Consider the following 25,384-nt stretch of genomic DNA (forward strand, 5'->3'; position numbering starts at 1 on the left):
AGGAACTGAATCTCCAGAAGTTGATAGTTCACTCAAAAGAAAATGTTTCTGAAGAGGGGGAAGTGTAAATGATTTGTCCAGAATCACAAATTGTTTAGCCAACCCTGAGATTCAAACTTAGTTTCCCAGTTTCCGTTGGCCACTCTGGCTGGTAAGCCACATCCGCACTTCACTTCAAAGCTCCTTAACTGCTTTGCACGATCACTTCCACCTTTGTTCAGCAAGACCTCTTCAACATCGAACAAGCATTGGCAAAGCCAAAAGATCTTGGCAATGCCCGTGCTATTGGCCTTATCAGTTTGAATGTCATTTAGCCTTATCTAGCATCACATCCAATGCCATCGGATCTGGCAAAAGAAAAAGCGCTGTTTGTGTTTTTACAACTTTTTAAGAAATGCATTTCTTTATGTACACGTGCATGCATTTTAGTGGTATGTGTACAAGGGAGACGGCCTGAAAACGCAAGTAACGGGGAAAAAACCTTAGTTGAATCAGTGACAAAAATGAATGTGTCATTGTGTAATGTAACTGGTGATCGCTTAAAGTGCTCCAATGCCATCGGCTTGCGTTCGCGTGGTGGCAAGATGGCCGACTGAGCGAGCGATCCAATACCATCGCATCAGGCAAAAAAAAGTGCTGTTAGTGTTTCAATAACTTTTTAAGAAATGCATTTGTTTATGTACATGCTTGTGCATTTTAGTGGTATTTGTGCAAGTGTACAAGGAAGAAGGCCTGAAAACACATGTACTCCTGTGGGGTGCTAGAAACCCAAGGAAAAAATAGCTCCGCAAACTGGGAATAGTATAAAGAGACATGTACTTGGTCCATGTGCTGTGGGAGGGGCAAACGCAAGAAGAGCACATGGCGTCCACATTGCTTGACAATTGGCATCAAAGCAAACGAGAGTAACGTGGAAGTTTACCAATGGTAGGAGATGGGCGACCTGTAAGCCAGCAGATAGAGCACAACACATCTCTTAGAGACCGCACAAGCGCGGTCTACCGGAGACTTAATGAATGTGTTGACTGGACACTGCACCCTCTAGACTCCACAGATAGGTATTGCAGAATAATGTCCTTGCTAGGGATCCAGGGCATATCTAATCAGTGGACCCATTGAATTCTTACTTTAGAATGTAGTAGGCGTGCTCTAGTCAAGGATGAGGAATAATCATGTTTGACACATTTAGAACATTGTGTATATGGGGGAAAAGGTGTTTTTTTAGATTTCCACTGCGTGAATGGGTGTCTTCCTGAATGATTAAGATCATTATTCTATCTAATGCTGAAGGCTTTGGTCTCAATTTTATGCATGCAAATCTTATTGTATCCCTATGAATCAGTGAGGTTGTTTTTGTCATCCCCTACAGGACCATGGAGTCTGTTTATTATACTAAATAAAGGTCCGCAGGTGACATCAAGCCAGTCTTTGTAGGTCTTGTGCACAGATCACTTTTAACTGTTGGCGTAGACCTATTGTGGACAATACCAAAGTCTACATTGTGTCGTCACATTGCGTACCATAGGTTGACTTTCTGCTAATCTTATTTGCTTCCTTATTTATTTAAGTGCCATTTGTTGCCAGCTCACCACGACAAGTCTCCTGACAAGTTGCAGTAGCTCGCTGTCCTTGACACCTCGCTTTTTCTCCCTCTGATCGTCGTCCTCCCCTGTTGCCCTCCTCGGCCCGTTTTGCTGTCTTCCGTCGACTTTTGATCTCTTCTGTGTTTCTGCCACTTCTCTGTATTTCTTTATTCTGCTACTTCTGCTTGTTTTGGCTTTCTCTCGATTACTGCCACTTCTGCTCATCCTCTTTATCTCTGCATTTCTCCTTTTTTCTGCCACTTCTACTCCTTTTTACCTTTTTTCCTTGATTTCTGCCTTTTTCTTGCTGCTCCCTTCCCATTGTTTCCTGCCACCCAGCATCCTGCCCTCCCCCCTAGAGCCTACATAATGGAGGCTGCAGCGCCGAAGGCGCACTAAAGGCAAGCCAGTCCGCACCTGAAACGTGCCCTGTCCCCTTGTCCTCCTGTCATCCTCCGCTACACCGCCAAAGAGCTCCTGGACCCCAGTCATCGGAACAGCTGCCACACGTCCACCTGACAATCAACCAAAGGACCCTTCACCCGCCGCTTCACATGCACATAGGATCGCCAGCCCGCACTGGATCCCATGCCGCGTCAGCCCATAAGACCACAAACAACCCGGAACTACTCCATTGCATCTTGCTCAACATCCAATCCTTGTACAAACATGCTAACAAAATCTGGTACACAATCGCCACTGTCTCCCCAGATGATGCCTTCATCACCGAAGCATGGCTCAACTCCTCCTTGAACCCCGACATAGTCACCACAACTTCAGATGGCTACAGGATGATGCACCAAGAGCGCTCCAACAAATTTGACAGGGATATCGCCATCATCTTCAAAGAAACCATCCGATGTACCTTCACCAACGACAACACCTCGCCTCTCATGGAACACCTCAACTTCCAACAACTGACGGACGCCATCTCTAACCTCATCGCACCCCTAGCCATTGATGCCTGCCACTACATCCTACTTGGCGCCCTCAATTTCCACGTCGAGAACCCAAACAATGCCAACTCCATCACCCTCCTGGAAAACCTGAACAACATTGGCTCTACTCAGCTGGTCACCGAACCCATGCACAAAGCCCGTCACACACTTGACTCCATATTCACCGCTAGTGACCGAATCAAATTCAGCCACATCACAGAACTCATCTGAATCAACCACATTATTGTTCACCTCACCATCTTCGACGCTCAGTACTCCATCACCAAGCCCCACAGCCCCTCCCACCGCAGCTGGAGCAAGGTAACAGAGGCACAATGGGCACAGACCCTCAGCCAACCTGCAGCATCTTCAGGCTTTTACCAAGCCGTCCAGAACTTCTCCTCATGGATCACCAACTGCGCCGACCGAGTCACCCCGTTGAAACCAGCAAAAAATAAACAAAACTTCAAAACACGCCAATTTACACCCCAAAGCTCAGAACCATCAGATGCAACTACTGTCAACTCTAGAAACCACAAGGAACCCCTCCGAATGAGTAATTCATAAAGCAGCCCTCAGTAACTAGCACCTATGCATCAAGAAAGCAGCCATCACAGTCTGCATCGACACAGCCAACCATACAAAGTAACTCTTCAAAATAGACAAGGAATTCTCTAAACCCAATAGCCATAGAGAACACCATCCACCCCTCCCAAGAAGTCTGCGACTCACTCTCTGAATACTTCCACACCAAGATTGCCTCTATCTACACCAATTTTGGCCACCAACCCATGGCTGTCATCCTGAACAATCTAAGCCAACCAACACACAACCCTCAGACCACCACGGCCATCATGTCTTCCATCCATTCCGGGGCACCCACTGACCCCTGCCGCCACCAACTTTACAACCTCGGGAACATCCAAATTAGCCCCAAACTCACCACCATCATCAAGACCTCCATCTCCACTGCAACCTTCCTGGACAGTTGGAAACACACAGAGGTCAGACCCCACCTAAAGAAACCCTCCGCTGACCCCAGCGATCTAAAAAACTATTTTCAACCCATTTTCCTGCTCCCCTACCCACCCAAAGTGCTTAAAAAAGCTATCCACCTACAACTCACAGAACACTTGGAACAAAACCACCTACTTGACGCCTCAAAATCCAGATACAGTGCCAGCCACAGCACTGAGACAGCGCTGATATCTGCCACGGACATCAGATCTTTACTTGACTGTTAAGAAATGGTGGCCCGTATCCTCCTCCGACTTTTCTGCTGCTTTCGATACAGTCTCCGCCCACACCCGCATTGACGGATTGTAGAACATCAACACACAGCAAAATGCCCTCAAGTGGTTCGCCTCTTTCTTCACATGTCTCTTTCAGAGCATCTGCTGCCTCCTTTCACCGCTGAACCCAAGCACATCGTATGCGGCGTACCACAAGTATCTTCCGTCAGCCCCATCCTGTTCAAAACCAACATGACCGCCCTCGCAGACATAGTCAGATCTCACAAACTCTACATAATCTCCTATGCAGCAGACACTCGGCTAATCCTCTCATTCACTGAGGACTCCTCCAACGCCAAAACCAACTTATGCCACACCATGACCAATGTAGCCAACTGGATGAAAGGCAACTGCCTCAAACTCAACTTTGACAAGACAGTAGTACTGATCTTCGTGAAGAGCACCCCTGTTTGGGACCACAGCTGGTGGCCTGCAGAACTTGGACCAACACCCAAACCTACAGGCCATGCACGCAACGTAGGCATCCTCGTCGACCGCTAACTGCCCATAAAATGACAAGTCAACGCAGTCGACTCCTCTTGCTTCCGCCCCCTTCAGTTGCTCCGCAGACTCTTCTGATGAATCGCAGTCGACATCAGAAAATCCGTCACCCAGGCCCTCGTCGCCAGCCGCTTCAACTACTGCAACGCTTTCTGTGCAGATATCTCCTCCCTGCGCCTCAAAAGACTCCAGACCATACAGAATTCAGCAGCCAGACTCATCCTGGGCCTCCCCAAATGGACCCAAATCATCCCTTACCTCAAAAACCTCCACTGACAGGCCTCAAAATCATACAAATATTACTAGACCTGCAGGTCTAGTGACTTAAATAATCTACTCGACCTATTTGTAATGCTCTTGACCCATAAACTGGTTTCAAATGATGTGATCGCGGCCAAATAGTGTAATTTATTGAGCCACCATTTTCTTCATTATGAGATATGAGAGCACCTTAAAAAGTGCAAGTTCAGCATGTCTAGTGTACAAAACACTCTTTTGTTTGACTTAATAGACTAAACTTGTTTTCTATATATAATAAAAATCTAGCCACATATAGGATACACATGACCCCTGACTTGCCTCTTAGTTCATTAATAGCATTTTCATCAGGGCGGGGGCATGAATGTTTCCCAAATCATGTTTTAAAACTATCACTTTGTATGAATACGTAACTAAAGCATGAAGTGATAGTACACTGTCACTTGTAATCAGCAGATTTTACCTTGAAATGGCCCCAGTAATGTTTGGAAATTGTTTCTGCAAATGTGTCATTTTCACATCACCAAGTAAAGTGTTCTGGTTTCTTTTGCTCCTGTTTAACTCTGTTTGCATCACACTTCTTAATTACAAAAAAAAATGCTTTTGTAATTCATGATATATTTTGAAATATTCGTAATAATTTGCTGGCTATTTATTTAAATGTTGTGTTAGAGTAAAATTACTGACAGGTTCAGACAGCTCACTTGACAAAAACCTCTAACTCTAGTAAGAGAGAGGGAAAAATAAACCTAATTTTCCGAGCAGCAATTAGTCCTTGAACAGACAGCAAATGTGTTAAGATGAAAACAAGATTTAATTGTATCTTTAATGCTCATTCACTTCCTGAATGAACAGAACTCCTGTTCCTTTCCATCCTAAGTTTCCTCACCAGATGGGACTTGTAGGTGCTAAAAATAGCTCGACCTGATAATATTTTTGGGCGAGTAGACTTTGGAGGCCTGACTGGCTTTCCGTCCAGAAGAAATGCTAGTTAAAGATCCTCATGCACGCCTTCGAAGCTCCACACAACCACGGTCTGTCCAACATCAACCATCGACTGAACTTCTGTCTGCCCGCAAGACACCTGCACAACTCCTCTCTTGCCCTCGCACACCCCTCGCACCCACAGTGGGGGCCACTCCTTCTCCTACATTGATGCCAGGACCTGCAACTACTTGCCCGTACACCTTTGAACAGCACCCTCTCTGGCGGACTTCAGAAAGAAACACAAGACCTAGCTTTTCGATGGAGACCGGGCACCATTAGCGCCTAGATACCCTTAGGGGCCACAGTGCTCTGCTTCACAAATGCTGTTTGAATGATTGAACTGCCTTACTTCCTCTTCTCGTTTGCCCCCCTGTAGCATAGCTTCTTTTTATGTCAGAACTCCTTAAGTATGCATGTTTTCATGCATACTCCTATTGGAAATATGTAACCCTGTCTGGGGGAGTACTTGCCTTCATTCTCTGTCGCTTAAAAAAAATCATCTCCTCACCACAGATCCTCCGTGAGAGACTTCGACTTAACAAACTTGTTGTCCCATATTTGTCCTCCAGTTAGATACTCTAAACTTACCTAGTCTAGTTCCATCCCAGCAAGCGTATAATTGAACACAGTACCCAAAGACTATTCTGTTTGCAGTGTGCACTCTGAAATGCCCAAGTGTTCCGTGAATTAAACCTATAATGGGGTGGAAAGGACCATTTAATTAAGTAGACTATAAAATATGATCCAGAGTTTAACAGATGACAACATGCTGCTTGGTGGACCATGCTTTGAGTTTTCTTTTCAGAATTCATTGTTACCTAGAATTTGTCCAATAGTTTCAGTTGAAGTGAATCAAGGCGACAATCCAATGACTACATTAGGTTGGTAAAAGTGAGCCTGAAGATGGGGTCTGTGGAAAATGAGGACAGAGGAGGTCAAAGATAATTTGGAATTAAAGAAGAGGGAAGATAATGATCTGTAGGAATACAGGATGATTGAAAAATTGGGAGAATAACTATGCTGGAAGTTTGACTGTGTATGTCGTGGCTAATGTGACGATGTTATAAAGAAATATGGGGTATTGGAAAAACGGGGCGGGTGCCACAATGAGTTGAGAGGGTCATAAGTGAAGATGAGATGGTGGAATGGATTGGACACTGGACAAAATGGTGCTAAAACAAGGACTCGAGGAGAAGGCTGTTATCATACAGGGGTGTGGAATTTAATAAAATATCTACTCAACCATGGGGCAGGTTGCTTCATAAATCTACTTGTCCTGTAACAAAATGCACTTGTCCCTTTTGGTGCCATGTAGTGCGGCGACAAATTATGGCCGCAATCTCATTATATAACAGCTCTGATATAGCCTCTCTGATTATGCCAGGGCTCATACCATAGTAGTGTTTGAATACTTGCAATCCCCTTATGTTGCCACGTTTCCACAGATCTACATACTGTGGCTGAAGGTAGTGATAAGCAATAGTTCCAGGGTTAGAATGCCCTTTTAAGTCTGTGCAAACTTACTAACTTGCATGTTTTAAGGGTTTTCAACAACTCTTCTCTAATCTTTTACCATACTGAGAAATGCTGGAAATTTACTCCGGACAATGGCTGACGTAAACCTTCTTCCAGAGTTAGAAAAAAAGTGGTTGGAGGGAAAGTGAACTTGCAAACACTCAGATTTTCGCATGAGCAAATCTACACATGCATATTTGCTCATGCTTAAATGCAGTTCACAAATATTTTCTAGGAGTACTGTTTCTTGTCCTACTTCTGTATATTCTTGGGAATTCACGAAAGCCGTATATCCGCACTTGATGCAAGGACATATACCGTGGGTGCACTTTTAAAACTTTTCTTCAATAATTGGACCCCAATTTGGTCTGGTGTTGACCATAACCTTTTGCGTTTATTAAAACTCTGTCTCTTTCTCTGTATCGGCGGGCTTCACTGTGAGTGGCAGCATTCTGCTGTTTCACAAGGAGCGTATCGGCACGCAAAGTAGTTTTGTTCAGGGCCAGTAATTACTGTGGCAGTGTGTGCTTTTTGAGACACAAACAATTTTTGCTTTTGCCAATGTTTGTTATAATGGTGAGGTTCCGGAAGCTCCATCACCAATAAGGTTTTACAAAACCCATGCCAAAACCAGTTTCGCATCGACAAAACTAAAGCTGACCACCAATTTCAGAGCTACTGGCTTTGCTAAGGCTGGTTTATTTTTGCTTCCCATAATCCTATTGAAACTGGTTACACTGATTTTTCATTATGAATATTTTTGGGAAATACTAGCATGCTTCAACACATGTTACTAAATGATGCCGATGCCGCAAAGAAATGGTACCAGAGTCATTTAGCAAAATGTTTTTTTTTCCTGCTTTAATTTTTTATCCACATTTTATTTTGAAAGCAAAGAATAATCCATTTTACTTTCAAACTTGTGCAAATATTTACATCAAACCAGAGAGCATCCTGGAAACATTATACATAGCCTCATATTGCTAAACTTTGAAAACATGTGTACACATTTTTATTCTGAAACCACTGTCTAGTGCAGTCCGAGCTTAAAACATTTACGTAGAGTGCACACCTTAATAATAAAAGCTTTCAATTAATAAACCATAAATACAAGTTGGAACAGTATTAACATATGGACAAAAATATTACCTAAACTGCAGACAGTGCCCTTCTCTGATCCATAATGTGGTACTGCAAACTGGCAGCCAAAGGGTTTGTGCTGCAGGGTGTTGGGCCTACTTGTCCCAAGGACTGAATACACATGAAAACTTGTTGCCCTTGACCCCAAACTATACATCCTGGGTTTTGGGCTATAGGAACTCCACATCCCTGTCATTAAGAATTTAGTAGAGGAGTTGTAAAAAAGAAGGATAATGAAGGATGTCCGAATTAAATTGGAAGTGCGGGGTAAAATATGAATAGCGTTATACGGGAAAATTGTGGCAGGGATTTAGATTGGATCGGAGACTATATTTAGATGTGATCACATGCATAATGGTCTCCGGGTTAACTGGGTACAAAGCAGTTCTTGATTAGAGAAAAGTTGTGGAAGTGGTTGGGGCGAGGAGTCCACAGGAAGAGTGGGAGCAGTAAAAATTTGTATCAATAGTGGAACCAGTGAATGCTCCTTACTTCTGTCTAGTAAAACAGATGAACATGGATAACAATGTTTTTTTCTTTCCTTCTATCTCCAGCGGACTCGTGGCAGAGAAGCCAGATGAAACCCTGTATTTTATGGACACCGGAAACGATGAGAAAGGTGCACTATTTAAGAAACCTCTTTATTTTGCTGCAAAATGGTACTTAAGCTAACATTTCTAGTGTGGCATGCACAGAAGAGAATAGCATTTTTACCCTTAATTGTGGCTTTTGTTGCACTGAACCTAGGCTCATGTGACAGAGCTCTGGGAGCAGTGGTCTGCAGTATCATGACTAGAATATCTATTTTCAACTCCAGCTTACTGCTTCCAGAGAACTTTTAATGCTTTGGGTTGACTTTCAGATGTGGTGAGAGTAGCTCTTGGTAACAAGCACGCATCAAGAAATGCACAATTATTTTTGTTGAACGCTAGTGTTCCTATTTTGATATTTTAAAGCACTGTAATCATGATGTTTTTTTGTGGTTCAGTATGGATGTGAGCAACAGACTGAACTAGAGGATAATATAGTTACTTTATAAGCCCGCTGGGGAGGGGGTGCGATTGCTTAATGAAATGGTTATCCAGGTTTTGGAAGGAATTTAGTGGTAGATGTTGGAGCAGCCCATGCTCATTAGGCGGTGGATTTAATTCACTTAAAACAGAGATGTGCAGGTATAAGTTTAGTAGACTACAAAATCAAAAAAAAGTTGCATAGTTTACAGCGCTATTGTTACATTTGGATTATGGCTTGGTTCCAACTTTCTCAGTGCTCTTTGTTTTCAATCTGTACACAAACTGTCACCCTCCCTACTGCCTCCAATTCTCTTAAAGTACTGGCTGATTACTGTCCCAGATTTGGCCAAGTTTTGGATTATTACATCTCTGGGAGACATTCCAGATAAACACTTGCCTACACTCTAGAAAGCCACAAGTTGGATTCCAGGCAGGTATTCGGAGTTTCAGGCACACTTGTACTTTAGATGAGGAATTCGTATTCTATTACAGTTTATAGGTATTTTACATCAAAAGAATGCTGGAACAATTGGTCAGATCATGGGTTCCTGGGAGGCGTACTCTGGTGGTGGCAATAGCTCATGAATTTACATCCGCTTTATTACAGGGTTGACTAAAAGTGGAGTCTTTACCCAGTGGCCAGTCAGAAAACTGCTGTCCCTTCCCTGTGGATCTGAGGGGTCAATTAATCAAAAGTACCCTGGGCGTTTCCCATATGTTTCTTTCTGGCAGCACTGTTGCTGAGAAAACTGTGTCTTGTTTCCATGGTCTCTCAAATACAGAATCTCCTTTGTAAAAGGGGTGGATTCACATTTAAATGAATGGCTGCTAATTTTTCAGTTGGCCAAATAGGCATTGAGGAGCATGGTTTCCAGTGCAATGTCAATGTGGCGTGACCTGTATGATTTGTAGTGGCGGGTGCGGTTTGTCTTTAGCAAAACACAATCCAGACTGTTTCGACACCATTTGTACTTTGCCATGGGGCCAGAATTATGAAACCAAAGAGACTAACCTCTGGGACAGATCACAGACACTGGAGGCTCTTTGTGCTGGGGATGCATTTTCTATACATTAGCTCACTTTTCAAGGCAAAGGGGTACTTGCTGTGCAGACAGTTTAGTAACCTGACTTCTGGAAGTTATTTGGGTGAATTGCAGAGTAGTGTCACAGACTGGAGCCCACAGAACTCCAACTAGACACAAGATATATTTCCCAACAAGATGCCGTATACAATCACACAGCACATTGAAAATATCTCCTGATTGTGTAGGCTGGTTGTTCATATGACAAATTACTTAACCCCCAAAAGTGGCTGAGCAGTTGAAATGCTGCAAAGGTGAATCTATTTTTCCGCCACATGCTCTACAAAATGTAAATGAAAACAACTAAGGCCCACCAGTGTCAGTTACCCTGCATAGGGCCCTTACAAATCGAACAATATGAAAGTAACAGATTGACTTTGAGGTTTGTAGAGCAGTGCAATGAGAAGGTCTTTATAGCTGGGGGTTTATTTTTGGAAGTGATGTAAACTCTCTTGTTTGTGAACGTAAACCGTACACATGTTTTAACAAATGTTTTCTTTTTGTGCAGACCTGAAAGTAAACCGAGGTAAAGCCAAGCCCCTACATATAGATCTCGTCTTGCAGCCAGACTCTAAAGTCGCACCTCCAAAAAAGTAAGTGCTAGCAGATGTTTTTGTGGTATTTGGGAAGGGAGGTTTGCAAGACCTCTTGGTAGACCTGCATCAAGTAGACTGAAAGCCTGCCCCTTTTCTACCTAGTAAACTGCACTGTTGATGTGCCTGGACCTTGAGAGTAGGTCACACCTAATCTGTCCCCAACCAATACTGCTCCTTTTCCAGGTTTAATAAATGGGGTTAAAAATGTAGCCTTTCCAGGGAGTAACAAATGTTCTCAAATTAAGGTCACCAAGCCTTCTAGTATTAATCTAGAGTTGGGATAAGTAATCGGAGGATGCTTACTTATTTCTCAGGGTTTAGTGCATCTTATTTCATCCTGTAATTGGAATATATGAGAGATCACAGGCAGAAATGTGTGGAAACATGAGAAAACAGTTCATGGGATCAGGAGTAACAGGACCTGTTGCATAGGTATAGCATCCAGGCTTCTCATCAATACAAGACCCACTAACCGAAGACTTCTGGCTCCTCAGGAGATCATTACATTTGTAGATTCAGTGTGACGGGTTAATATAAGGACTCTTCATACTTGGAGTCCTGTATGTTTCGATGTGTGACATGAAAAAGTATGGCATAGCGTCTTGCTCTAATATGCTCTAGTGTTTATACTGTTTACATTTTATCACACTGTACCTTAAGGTGTAGGGGTGTGTGTATATGTATATAATATACTCAGTGTAACTGAAAACAAATCCAACGATTAAAGAAATGTTATGGTTAGTTTTGGTTAGAACATCACTGCAGATTTAAAAAAAAAACAGTTCAATTGCACTTACAATTAGGAAATAAAACAGAAAAATACTGAAATGCGCAAGTTTTGGTCAAGAATCCAAAACTTGCACACCTTCGGCCATGTGCTGCAGAGGTTGCCTGTTGGGCCTAGACCGTGGTCAGTCCCTGCTGCATGTGGCCACCGTCCACATATGACTCTTGGCCTGTTGTAGCACTTATGCACTCGTTATGTGGGTGTGTTTTTTGTGTGTGTGTGTGTGATTTTATTTTTTTACAACATTTGCAGGCCCTATGCTTGGTTTCAGAATCCTGCACTGGAGTATGAGGGAAGGCTTCAGGATTTGCGAATCCCAAAATAAAAATATTTTTTTAAAATAAAACTGTTTGCTTTGAGAGTTCCTTTTGGAGCCCCCACCACCCACTTGGGGCTTGGAGGTCGGAGTAGGTATGCCGTGTCACATTATGCAGTTCTTCTTTTTCCCAACACAGTGCTCAGAGTACCATATTTTGTAATAGTGATATAAACGGAAATGTATCTGTGATGGCCATCCAATCGGAACATAATTAATTAGGGAATCCACAATGGACAATTTGGGGTGGGGAGAGCTACCTAGTTTAATGAGGCGCTTTTTTAATTTTTAATTTAATAAATTGGATTTGCGTATCCTCTGTGGAGTTGCAGATCCACTGAACTGTGAGTTAATGGTTGCGAGAGCTCTAAAATTTACCCTCCTTGACCAACACATTTAACCTCTAACTTCTCAAACTACAGAACGGATTTATGCCAGGCAAAAGATTTGGTGTACTTCTATTGTAATATTTTATCTGTATTGAGAAACTAAGAATCCTATGGGAATTAAATTGGAAAATAGCACTTTTGAGAGCCCCCCACCTTTTTTCCGTGCCAGTGTTTGACTGATCGGCACAAAACTTGGATTTATTACAGTGGTGGTGCTAGAGCATCTAGTTATAGTTGTGTCAGAGTTTCCATTGGATGGATTTTTTTTCTTAATAACTTTGGCAACCATCCCAACAGATTTCTCCACTTCTCTCTCCCTCCTACCATGCCTGCTCAGAACCACAACTCTACACAAAATCTCAGATTGTACAACCCAGGGCAGTGATCAGCTAAGAAGACTATATCAAAAGAAATGCTATAAATAAACCTGTAGCTGTTCAAAGCTACCAGCATACTGAAAACCATAAAACCGTGTGCCTTTCTCTCAACCTTTCTCATCCACCACGCTGCTATGTGATGCATCCTGGAACAAAATAATAGCACCTGGCTGGTCATCACGCATGACATGGAAACCTGTCCCACTTAGCATCAAAACAAAGACCACCTCCTCCCTACTATGCACCCTAAACAATGTAGCATGCTACCCATGTAGGTGCTTCAGCACCTCACATAGGGATAGCAAGTGCAGTGTAAATGGGGCAATAAAATACAATCAGCATTCTGTGTCATAGACAATACAATCCCTGGTTGCACTGAAATTTGGTCGCTGAAGTCTTTTAGAATAATTGCATGCTACAAGATTCAGGAGTTCATTTGTGCTTTCATTTAAAGTAAAAACATTTTAGTTTCTCGATTCTAAAGTAATTTTCCAAGCTTTACTTCATGAATATGATGAGGTTCCTTCTCTTTTTAGGTACTTTCAATAGATGCCCAATTCATTTTGGACAGCTAGTCCTTCAGGGGAAAAATGCCTAATCTGAAAACAAACCAATAATTTGCCTGGTTCTATGACCCAAGGTTTGTGGAGTAATGCATACCCAGAATTGTAAAAAAGAAAAAAAAATACTTGTAGTGTTTTCTTTTATCTGCAATGTTGGGCTTTCAGGTTCTAGGAGTCTAATCTGTGAAACCAAACAATCTGATTGGCTGGCTGCAAAATCAGGTAAAAAATCTTGAGGCTGCCTTTGCACCACGCTGGGATTTGTCCTCTGCAACCTGAGAGGGAGGTGTTAGAAATTGAGGTATTAGTCTGGGTGGGAGAAAGGAACCAATACCCACGTTGAGTAACCACCGCAATCCTTGTCCGGGTGAACCCTTCAGATCAATACATTAATCTGATGTAAATCCTTGGTAGCTATGGTTCGATTTAGGACAATGTGGAAAGTATTTATGCTTTATCAAAACAGTAAAGTAATAATTCAAAACACAACACAAACCGGACTAGAGAAATACAGTACATTTTAATAAATAAACTGATATCAAAACGATGATAACCCAATAAGGGGGACTGGAAATATAAATTTTGAAAGTTTCCAATAAAAACTCTGCTAAAATTGTTAGGCCTAAATCACGGTCAACTGGTCATGGAAGACCAAGGCACTATTGGAGGGTGACTGCCATGGAGTGTGGGTCGGATACAGGGACCAGGTTTGACCCGATTGGTGGTCTTTTCTTAAGACTTGGGGGCCCATTACGATGTCGGTGGGACCGACATGACGTCTGTGTCGGTCCCACCGACATCTCTAACTGCGGTCAGACCACTGAATTAAGATGCGGTCGGTCAGACCGCATTGGCTCAGGGACCGACCAACAGCTTCTGACGTGCTCAAGGAGCACGTCGGGCGGACAGTTCGATCGCATTCCCCACAATGGGGAGTACGATCCATCTTTCCGCCAGCCATTAAACGTCTGTTCTTCCGACGTGAAAAGCCTGGCAAAAAAAGGCTGTTTTGGGGCCCCTAGCAGGGCCCCTGTTCCCTATGGCCGTCCGCTATGGGCCCAGGGGGACAGCTGTGGTGCCCTCCTAAACATCCCTGCACCATGTGGCAGGCACCATGCTGTGCCTGCAACATGGTGCAGTGATGTTTGAAAACTTGCCTCTTTGAATTGGGGCTTGTGCTGCTGCCCTTTACTGGGCCGCAGCACACGCCTCAATACAAAGAGGCATGTTTCCGACCGCCTCCACGGCATTTGGATCCTAATTAGGCAGGCGGGAACACCAACTACCTGTTGGTCAATCCTGTTCCTACAAAGATGGCGGTTCGACGCTCGTCCAACCGCCATCCTAATCAGCCCTTGGTTTCAAAAATGGAAGTCCGATATTTTTAGTGGGGCAAGGCAGCAGGATTATAGTCAATGGGGGCTCTACCAAGTTGGATAGCAGTTGGACACAGTCCTGGTAGAGGTATTGGGTTTTGGCAGGATAGCTCCAAGTGGGAGAAATTCAGATTTCACACTAAGGGAAGGCCCCTTGCCGGCTGGATACTTTAAGTGCCTTCTCCTGGCCAGAAATTCTAAATTTGCTCTTGGTCACTCCCTTGGAGCTCTGAATCCTCCATTGGGGCAAGAAGTTCTGTAGGCTGTAGCCGAAGAGCGCTTCATGAGGATAGATATGTTCTCTGCGAGGTCATGCTATATTGAATTTGCTGCTACAGAGAAGCCTGACTCTTCAGCCCAGTGTCAACAAACCTCAGTCAGGTTGGCTTGGTAGATTTTTCCCAGTCCTCAGGGGGTCTTGAAGTTGAAAATGTTTTGAAGTTCCAGGTTTTCAGGAGTAATAAATGTCGAACCAGACACAACCAAGAGTTCCAGGACCTCATGAATAGCATGCACTTGGGGGTCAGGACTCACTGTAGCTGAGCCCAAGGCAGGTCCTGTTTGAACTGTTAATTTTCGGGAAAGCCCTCTTATATCCTGCTGTATCCCTGTAACTTGAACAGGAGGTCTGCCTTATAACCCTTGGCGTTCATTTCCTTGTCTTGGGTATGGGAAGGAGGACATTCAGTCCTTTAGGAGCCCTCTCGGGTTACAGATAGCAGGTCCAGTCTTCAGTTATTCCTCTGATCACGAAAGTGTTCTGAAGTGGGTGCCAGGGGGTGGGGTGCTGCTTTTATACATCTCACTACCTTGTGGGCGAGGGTGACCCTGGCCCCTCCCCAACCAATGGGGTAAAAGTCCTAGGAGTACTCTTACCCACTTTTGCAGACATTCCTGTCTGCCCTACTGCAGACAATCCCACAGTGCCCCCCTCTCCCTAGATATAATATGGTGAAACCCTTCTCCTGTGCAGAGTCTGTGTGCCTATCCAGCGGTGTGACCAGGGTAATGAGCAGCCCCTCTTCTGTGATAACTTTAAAACCGTTCTGGAAACACTACCCCTCCTGCTCGGATTAATGTCTGTCTAACATGGGAAACAAAAGAAGGGACCTCTCCAGGTGTCATCCGATATTTGCCTGTTACAGGGGAGGTCCATCTGAAGTAAATTATGTTCCTGGGCACAGCCCAAATTGTCATCCTGCCCAAACAACTCCCCATACCCAGGCTTTTGTCTGTGCTCTTGGAGCAGTTTTCACATCTCATTCAGGGCCATCCGCTGAAAGTTGCAGCTGGCAAATAATGCAAATTAGACTCCAAAGGCTTTAGGCACTGTAAAGGTAACATTGTAAAAGTTATTTTTCCTTAATATTCATCTAAATTCTGACATCCCTGTTAAATTGGGCGGTGGATAAACAGAGTTGTTTAATCATATTTCTAGCTGGACCATTTCCATAAATACCAGAATTAATATTGCTTTTACTGTTTTTTTTTTTTTATGGGCCACTGCCTTTCTACAGTGAATATACATTTTGGGTGCTAGTCACTGTAAGGACATACTAATATTTAATATCTGCATGTCCTCTCTAGATACTCTGCACCCTGCCTTGTGAGCTACATGGTCTGATTAGGTAGGGGTGACTTATTAACATTTTCTTTAAAAAAGTTTAAACACTACAAATGGATTTATTTTGACATGTCGAATATCAGTTTTTCCACTGCTTCAGTGCTAGCCCTATCCATGTTTGTACTGCCCCTGTAGTGGATGGAACATTTGTTGGTGCAGGCCGCTAGTGGAATTTAACTTCCGGACTCTAGGTAAACTTCGTAACATATAATACGAACTTATAGGCTAGGTAAATGTACTAATTAGGTGTATACGAATTCAACCATGCAAAATGAGGGAGCACAGGTACTGTGTATACTACTGGTTAGCAGGGGTAATGTACACAGAGCTCTGCATCAGCAAAAGATGGGGTAAAAATCTTCGTGTACACCATCCAAAATATGGTCACTTGCTTTATTTTCGAAGTGAAAGTGCACAAACGGGAGCATAGCCTGAGCCCCAGGCCCATGTGGGGGGGCCACAGTGTTTATGTACAAAAAAAGTTCTGCTGTTAGCAGTAATGTACCCGCGATTGGATCTGAAGATTCCCAGCTAGTCCCTTCTGTCTTGTGAACTACAAATACAGGACAAACTTCACAGCCTGCCACTATGAACCATGGGCAAGCTTCACAGGACATTGTTGGCCTGTTGTTGGACTTTTGGTTCCAGAGCCGCCGATCCAGCACAGGGTTGTGAAGCTTGCCTTGTGTTTGTGATACCAGACCGTGAAGCTTGCATTGAAAACACAAATCCAAATGCTGTAAATTGAGTGTTGGCGCTCTCAGCAGGTTGGGCGCGCAGGTTTATGGAGTGGGATAGGTTCTGTATGTTGTGTAGATGTTACTTACATGGCAGAGAAAACTAACTTTAACAAATTAGGTGTCTCCATCTAGTGAAGGTGGGTTCTGTATTATACTGGATATGTTCTATATGATGCGCTGCCCAAACCTTACAACTAGTCGGACCAATATCGAGTGCATTCTGTAAAATATTTCGCATCTTTCATAGCAATCCTTCTGGTTAGTGATCATGATGTGAAGTTGAGGGGTGAACATTTCAGATCATGCAGGCTAGAAATTGTTCACACTCTGTGGACAGATCGTGCGCTGCTCGATAACTGTCTCCTCTCTGGCACATATATGCTGGAGCCTCCACAGGGACGTTTACTTTCCAGCTCTTTGACACTGAAGATTGAAAAGGGACTAGCCTGACGGTCTTTCTTAAAGCCCATAGATGACAGGTTTGCAGGCAGGAAGTCCAAACTGCAAACCAAATTAAATACAGTAGAAGAAAAAAAGACATTTAGCCATTTCTGTTGGAAGACTGGTCCGTGGATACCAATCGAGAGGCAATACCGAAAGATTACTGACTTGATGTAATTTTGGCGAATACAATCCATTTTATAAACCACTTTCCACGTGGCCATAATTCTGGCTACATTGTTCGAGAGCATCCTAAAAGAAGAAAAAAATCCAGTTGTGTCCCTATCGCCTGCATGTGCATTACTTCTGTGGGTAAATGAAATTGGACCAGGTAAATGGTAAAATTAAGCGTTACAGCGGGGAGCAGAGTTGCAGGGTAAGGCTGTGAGTGCTGGAGAGACTCGTTCGCAGTAGAGTAGGAAGGGTAAATTGCCATATGGTGCATATTAATCTGGACCTGGGTTTCATTGGTTTTGCAGCGTTAATCTTTCTGGATTTTTTTTTCCGGGGCCCAGGTGGGCGTCGACATACCACCATTTGGTGTCCTTAGTGACCTCAACGTACTTCCTCCGGAAGCTCCCTCCTTTGATTGCCATCTTCAGATTTGTTTCCGCCGTTGGGTCTGGATCGTTGGCGAAGAGTTCCAGAGTTTTGGAGAGAGAATCGACGGAAATTGGGAAAATTTGATGAAATCAGTTTATAACACCCGACTACAAGTTGGGTAACCGGGACGATGAAGATGGATTTCTCACGAGATCTCGACTTTCACCGGAAAATGCGCACACAGTGGGCTCACTGAGCGCAGGAATGGAAAAATACCTTTCAAGTTTTGCACCAATTGCCACCTCAAATACGCCCAGAAGGCGAACAAGATGCCGAGATGGAGAGGCTCGAGGCCGAAATGGCGAGCAACCCGCCGAAGCCCACGGCCAAGGGTGAAAAGGGGCGATGAAGACCCTGACCCGCCAAACGCCTGAACTGGTCGAAGAACAGGAGGAAGAGGCCCTGTATTACTTTGAAGCCGAGGAGAAACCGCAAACCTTCCAGGACTCGACGTCCTCGGAGGCGTAAGACTTAGAGTGGCATGACCTTGACGCCTAAATACCGGAAGGAGTAGACACATAACCTTCGAGGCCTTCACCACCAGACGATATAGGGATCTATAATATGGTGGTCAAGAATGGTGCAGAGACTTATGGAGTGGAATTGGAGGAGGAGAAGCCCAAGGATTGCTTTCTCCTGGAGACTCTTATACCTACACAAACAAGGAGTCAGTTCCTGCCCGTGCTCCCTGGTGTGCTGGACCAGGGCAGAGAGGCTTTCAGGGAGCCAGCTGTATGTAAATCAGTGACCCTGAGAACAGAAAAAAAGTACACGCTCCTCAAAGGACCCTGCATACATTCAGGGATCAGTGCCAGCTGATTCAATAATTACTGCAACAGCTAGAGAAAGGGCCAATGTGCCCACAAATGCCGGACCACCTGCTGATCAGGAGAGTAGAAGAATGGACCTCATGGGGAGGAAAGTAGAACGGAGTGCGGCGATTCAATGGCACATCGCCAACTCAAATTTCCTAATTGACGCACACATACCAGCACTGGAAGTGGGGCAACTCCTGAGGCATCTACCGGATCAGTACCAGCAAAGGGTAGTCCACCTGGTAGAGGCAGGGAAAAACATGGCGAACACATGTTTAAAGTCTGCTTTGGATGCGGCGGAGGCGTCCAGCAGGCAGATGATGATTGGAGTGACAAAGAGAAGGCACACATGGCATAGGATTTCAGGCTTCAAGACAGAGGTGCAGAACAACATCCTGAATACACCCTTCAATGGAGAGCAACTTTTTGGGACGCGAGTTGACAAAGTTAACTCAACTTAAAAAAGACCATGAAACTGCAAGGTCCATGGGAGCACTGCAATTCAGAGGGATGAGAAGGGGTACACCCTCAAAAAAACCTTCCACTAAGGTTACCAAGGAAACGGCTAGGGACAGCAGCAGCAGAAGTGGCGGTACCAGCCACAAGGCCAGTCCTTTCGAAGGCGCTCAAAAGGATGAGGACAGGCACGGAGAGGAGGACAACAAGCCACCTCCAAGTGACTTCACCAAAAGGCAAATTCCCACCCAGGCAACACCTCTAGGAGGGCATCAAAGCAGAAGACAAAACCAAAAGATCAGTTCACAAAATAAACAGTTCCTCGAACATATAACACCAGTAGGAGGCAGAATAAGGGACTTCCTCCAGGAATGTAACAATGTCGCAACAGACAAATTGATACTAAGCATCATACAATACGGCTACTGTATAGAGCTATAAAAGCATCCTCCAAACAGGAGACCAAGCAACAGGGTGCACTCGGCAAAGGAACTTTCACTCTTGCTGCTAGAGGCGCAGGAACTGCTCAACAGGGAGGCAATAGAGATAGTGTCGTACAAGGAAAGAAACCAGGGGGTTTACTTCAACTACTTTCTCGCACCAAAAGTGGACGAAACGCTATGGCCCATTCTGGATCGAAGGTTCTTAAACAAGTACATAAGGACACAAAGATTCAATATGACATCTCTGCAAGAAGTAATACCCCAGATACAGGAAGGGGGTTACATGGCAACCATAGACTTAAAAGATGTGTACTTGCACATCCCCATCAACAAAAAACACAAACGCCTACTAAGATTTGTAATCAACAAGACTCCCTACCAATTCACCGTGCTCTCATTCAGACTCCAATGCGCACCAAGGGTGTTTACAAAATGCCTAGCAGCGGTAGCCGCCCATATAAGGAGGCAAGGAATACATGTATACCCCTACCTCGACGACTGGCTCGTAAAGGCAAGCTCGTACAACCAATGCAAACAACACATCCAGCAGGTGATACAAACACTAATCCAATTGGGGTTTTCAATCCATTGGGGAAAGTCTTCAATAGAACCGGAACAGGTGACGATATTCTTGGGGGCAGAGATCAACACCATACAGAGCAAGGTGTTTCCCAGCACAAAGAGAATGCTCAAGGAGACACGTCTTTACCACAAGGGGCAAGCTCTTACAGCGAGGACAGTGAGCGAGCTAATGGGAATGATTGCGTCCAGCATACACCTGGTCCCAAATATTCACCTCTACATGAGACTGTTCCAGGAATGGATACAGCAGCAATGGTCACAGGCAACAGGGAGTTGGGAAGATCTAGTGGTTGGCACACACGCGGTGCATCAGGAAATAGCGTGGTGGAACAAGGGAAACATCACAGGGAAAGCCATTCACACAGCCAACTCCAACAATGACCATCACAACAGACACCTCCCAGCTGGGGTGGGGCGCACACTTGAACAAACTCCAGGTTAGGGGGTTATGGTCGCAGCAGGATGCGGTCAAACACATCATCTACCTAGAACTAAAAACTGTGTTCCTAGCCTCAAAAGCCTTTCAGAAGGAGCTGTACGGAAACAGGGTGTTGATCCAAACAGACAACACAACCACCATGTTCTACGTCAACAAACAAGGAGGGACACAATCAGTAGCACTATCGGGGCTAGCGCAGGAAATTTGGGCATGGGCCGTCCCACTAAGACTAGACCTACTAGCAATACACCTCCCAGGAAAGGACAATGTGGAAGCAGACAGACTCAGTAGGCAGACGTCACCATCCAACAAATGGGAGCTCAACCAACAGGGAATAGAGAAGCTATTCCGGAAATGGGGCACACCGCAAATAGACCTATTTGCAACACACCAAAATGCCAACACTTTGCAACCAGACAATCGTTCCCAAGGGAATGCGGTATGGATAAGTTGGTCAAAGACATTTGCATACGCTTTTCCTCCGATACCACTGATACACAGGGTACTCAACAAATGCAGGATCAGCAACATGACGCTAATACTAATAGCACCTCAGTGGGCCAGAAAGTCCTGGTTCTCACAGATAATAGAAATGGCGCAGGCATCAGCACACAGGTTCCCAAGGAGAAGGGACCTGTTAACAATGCAGAACGGAAGGGTGCTACACCCAGAGCGCTTCCGCCTAGCAGCATGGCTCCTGAAGACCTAGAATTTGCACACCTCAAACTACCAGCAAACACAATGGTGGTGCTCAGGGAGGCAAAAAGACCTACCACAAGGAAGTGCTACGTAGCAGAGTGAAAGCGATTCTCCGAATGGTGCATTAAGGAGAAACGACAAATTGCAAGGGAATCAACAGTACTAAAATACTTAACACATCTACTGCAAAATAAATTAAGCTACACATCACCAAGGGTGCTCCTAGCGGCGATAGTGGCTTACACAAGGGTAGAAACAGTAAAGAGTTTCTTCACCTCCCAAGTAGTGAAAAGATTTCTAGAAGGGGCAAAGAGAATCGCACCTCCGAACAGAATGCCAGCACCAGCATGGAACCTCAACGTAGTGCTAACTCAGTTGATGAAGGCACCATTTGAGCCTATTCACAAAGCTACACTGCACATGCTAAAAACAGCATTCTTAGTAGCGATCACATCGCTACGAAGAGTGAGTGAATTGCAAACGCTAACACTTCAAGAGCCCTACCTGCAAATACACAATGATAGGATTGTAATTAGAACAGACTCTCATTCCATGCCAAAGGTGGTGTCACGGTTCCACATCAATCAGACAATTCAAATACCGAGATTTTTCCAAAAACCTACCACAAGCACAGAAAGGGCGCTACACACACTATACGCCAGGAGGGCAGTAATGCACTATATAGAACAGACAAAGGAGTGCAGAAAGACAAAGCAGTTCTTTGTATCCTTTGCCAGCAGTTTTTTGGGACGACCAGTTAGCAAAAATACCATGCACGGTGGATTGCACAAACCATACAACTCTGCCACAAACAAACAGAACAACAGTTACAAGGAGCAGCTCATGCTCACTCAACAAGGAAGAAAGGAGCAACAATTGTGTTTCTAGCAAACACACCTATTCAAGACATTTGCCAAGCCGCAACATGGTCTTCAGTCCACACGTTCACTAAGCACTACTGTGTAGATATTCAAATGAACAAGGAAGCACAAGTGGGACAGAAGGTGCTACAACACCTATTCAGTTACCAGAGCTCATCTTCCATCCAGCCACCACAATAATCTACAGACCGCTACAAAGTCTATGCACAGCATAGTGAATCCAGAAAGATTCACGTTTCAAAACCTAGTTTCTTACCTGTCGGTGTAGTTTTGCAGCTTGAAGACTTTCTGGATTCACTAGCGATCCCACCCTTGTCCACCAGAAAGAGGAGACAGGAGGAAAAGGATTATGACCGAGCAAAGACTTTAAGGGTTAAAAGAAGAAAAAGTAACACAAGAAAAGAGAATCCGAAGATGGCGACCAAAGGTGGGAGCATCTGGAGGAAGCACGTCAACATCACGAAGGACACCAAATGGTGGTATGTCGACATCCACCTGGGCCACGAATAAAAAGAGACTACAATTCCGGACCCAACAACAAGATGGCAGAACAATGCACAGCATAGTGAATCAAGAAAGTCTTCAAGCAGCAAAACTACACTGACAGGTAAGAAACTATACGTTTTGTTCTACGGGAGGCAGATCCGTGCCACGTGTTCTGGATGACTGCTGGCTGTCACTGATTTCCATTCTTTGTTTAATTGGGTGGACTTCCCTAGCTTTGGTTCTCACAGGCCTTTGTTGGATTCCTCTTCAGCATATGATTGTGAATGAAAAGCTAAAGGGATCAGTCTTACTTAACCAGCGCCAGTGGGTTGGGCGATTTTTAAAATGTTCAATCAATTAACTTTTTTTTTTTTTTTTTTTTTTTAGATGAATGGTTGAGTAACTTGTTTAATGTTTTGCCTTTTTTTTAAAGTCTTCACAAACTTCTGGGTTGCTCTGTGGCCTCCTAAAAACCATGTCAAGACTACAGAAGTTTCTATTAAAAAAATAAATAAACTAACATGTCGTAGCTCTAAGGTGTTGGGGTGAAAATTCAAGTCAGTGGTTTGTAGTACCAGGCAATTGTGATATTGACAGACTGAGCGTTTTGTAATGAAATGGTTCTCTCTTGGAACACTTACTGTGTTCTGCTTGGTAACTACTTTGTGTTCTGCAGTGTTCTTTCACACCAGATTCCCAACTCGCGGAAGTTGAAGCGGAAAAAGCAGGTGCGAGAGAAACTTGAAAGACGGGGCATCATCCCCAGGAAGCAGCGGCTCCTTCAGGCAAAACTGCTGAAGCCGCCTCGGGAGCCCAAGCCAACAGCAGCCCGAAGCCAGCCTGACAGAGGGTTCTATGACATCTGGGCGGAATCCAGTAAGTCTCTGATATTGGTGACGAGTGATGGATGCTCTGTTGAGAGCAAGGATTTTTCAGATAATATATCAGAACATTTCCTTAAAAGGCATACATTTTATGGTAAAGTTCAGGTACTTCCACTCCAGTCTAAAATTGTAGATGAGCCACTGGAAGACCACCCCTTCCAAAATGGGCATATCTTGGTTGGTTTGGGTAAGCAGAATGGAATAACGGTAAATTATGATGCTCTCCCAGTGTATTTGGGAGTACTGTTGCACCTGGGAGACTCCTGATCCAGGTTTGTTGCGGTAGAGGTCACTGACTGGCTGATATTCACAAAATGAACAAATACGGAACATATTGTTCAGTCATTATTGGAGGATGAAAAGTTTAGCATTGATTAGAGTATCTTTAGTTTAATGTGACATCGTGTGGCAAGGCAGAATCCTCTAAAGGTTGGAGTGCTGCACTAACTGCCCATGCAAAATTATTATTTTGTGGGTTTTAAACCTAAATACCAAGAAATATGTTTCTGTGTACAATTAAAGAATGTTATCACTTGTAAATAGTTACTATACTGGATTTAGGATATATGTATTAATCATAACCACTGCATTTATTAACAAAAGAAAAAGGTGCAAGATTACAAATTGAGTTCTTTGAGCTTTCTCCGAAAAAGTGCTGTAGCTGTGCCAAGCTCAGTAGAATCTATCAATATACCAAAATAGCCCCTCTCTCCATTTCTGCTAAGCACTCCTAGAGCCCAAAACAAAGCTACCGTACTCCAACAGTTGACAATTTAGGCATTAAAAACTGTTTGTGAGAAAGTGGCTCTGTATATACTGTTCCCAAATAGGTACAGTGTGCACAGAGTCCACAATCCCCAGAGATTTGGCAGAGGCCAAAGTTAGATATAACCTTACTCTCTAAAGTGGTAGCTTGGTCGAGCAGTAAGGCAGTATCGGAGGACAGTGTAAAGCATTTTTTGTACACACTCAGTCAGCAAAAGGTCTCTCACACTCGAGAACTGAACTCTAGGTCAATGGTCTGTATAAAAAAATATATGGTTGTTTTATTTTAGAACTAACAATGGGCATCAAAATATACTTTATCAGAATGAGATGCTTTAGTTAAATAATTTGCAATAGGCAATTGACTTTTGCAGGTAATAGTTAGTTTGTTGCAATAGGCAACACAATTTCAAACACAATAATACATTGAGCTCAATGGGAATTTTAAGTTGTATGCAATTGATTACTTTTCTAACTCCAGGACTGGATCCTAGATTCAGTCCTGGGACAGTTCTTGGAAACAAGTGAGTAAATTCGTTTTAGTTACTGTTGTGATTTTTAAGCAATATTTTGCTAATTTTAAAAGTTGACATTACTGTTGTGATTTTTAAGCAATATTTTGCTAATTTTAAAAGTTGACATTTAAGAAACTTTTTCTGATCAAATTACCAATATTATCCTATGGAAGGAAATTCACTTAGCAGGTAAGTGGGGTTATGGTTACTTTTTCTAGGTTATTGTTGGATCCTAGATCCAGCACTAGTGTACCACCTGTAAGCAGTTGAGAAACTGCGTTTAAGTTATACAGGTGAC

The 25,384-nt window shown here is 43.9% G+C and overlaps 1 protein-coding gene across 1 annotated transcript in view; it reads left to right on the top strand.

Moving 5' to 3' along the window:
- Positions 1–25,384, top strand: part of NOP53 (NOP53 ribosome biogenesis factor) — a 118,711-nt gene that overhangs the window by 11,643 nt on the left and 81,684 nt on the right. The window contains exons 2-4 of the mRNA XM_085625272.1: positions 8,769–8,833; positions 10,818–10,902; positions 23,599–23,798. Coding sequence (XP_085481398.1) covers positions 8,769–8,833; positions 10,818–10,902; positions 23,599–23,798 — 350 coding nt within the window. The remainder of the gene's footprint in view (positions 1–8,768; positions 8,834–10,817; positions 10,903–23,598; positions 23,799–25,384) is intronic.

This window comes from Triturus cristatus, chromosome 9 (assembly GCF_964204655.1).
Source record: "Triturus cristatus chromosome 9, aTriCri1.1, whole genome shotgun sequence".
Lineage (NCBI taxonomy): Eukaryota > Metazoa > Chordata > Amphibia > Caudata > Salamandridae > Triturus > Triturus cristatus.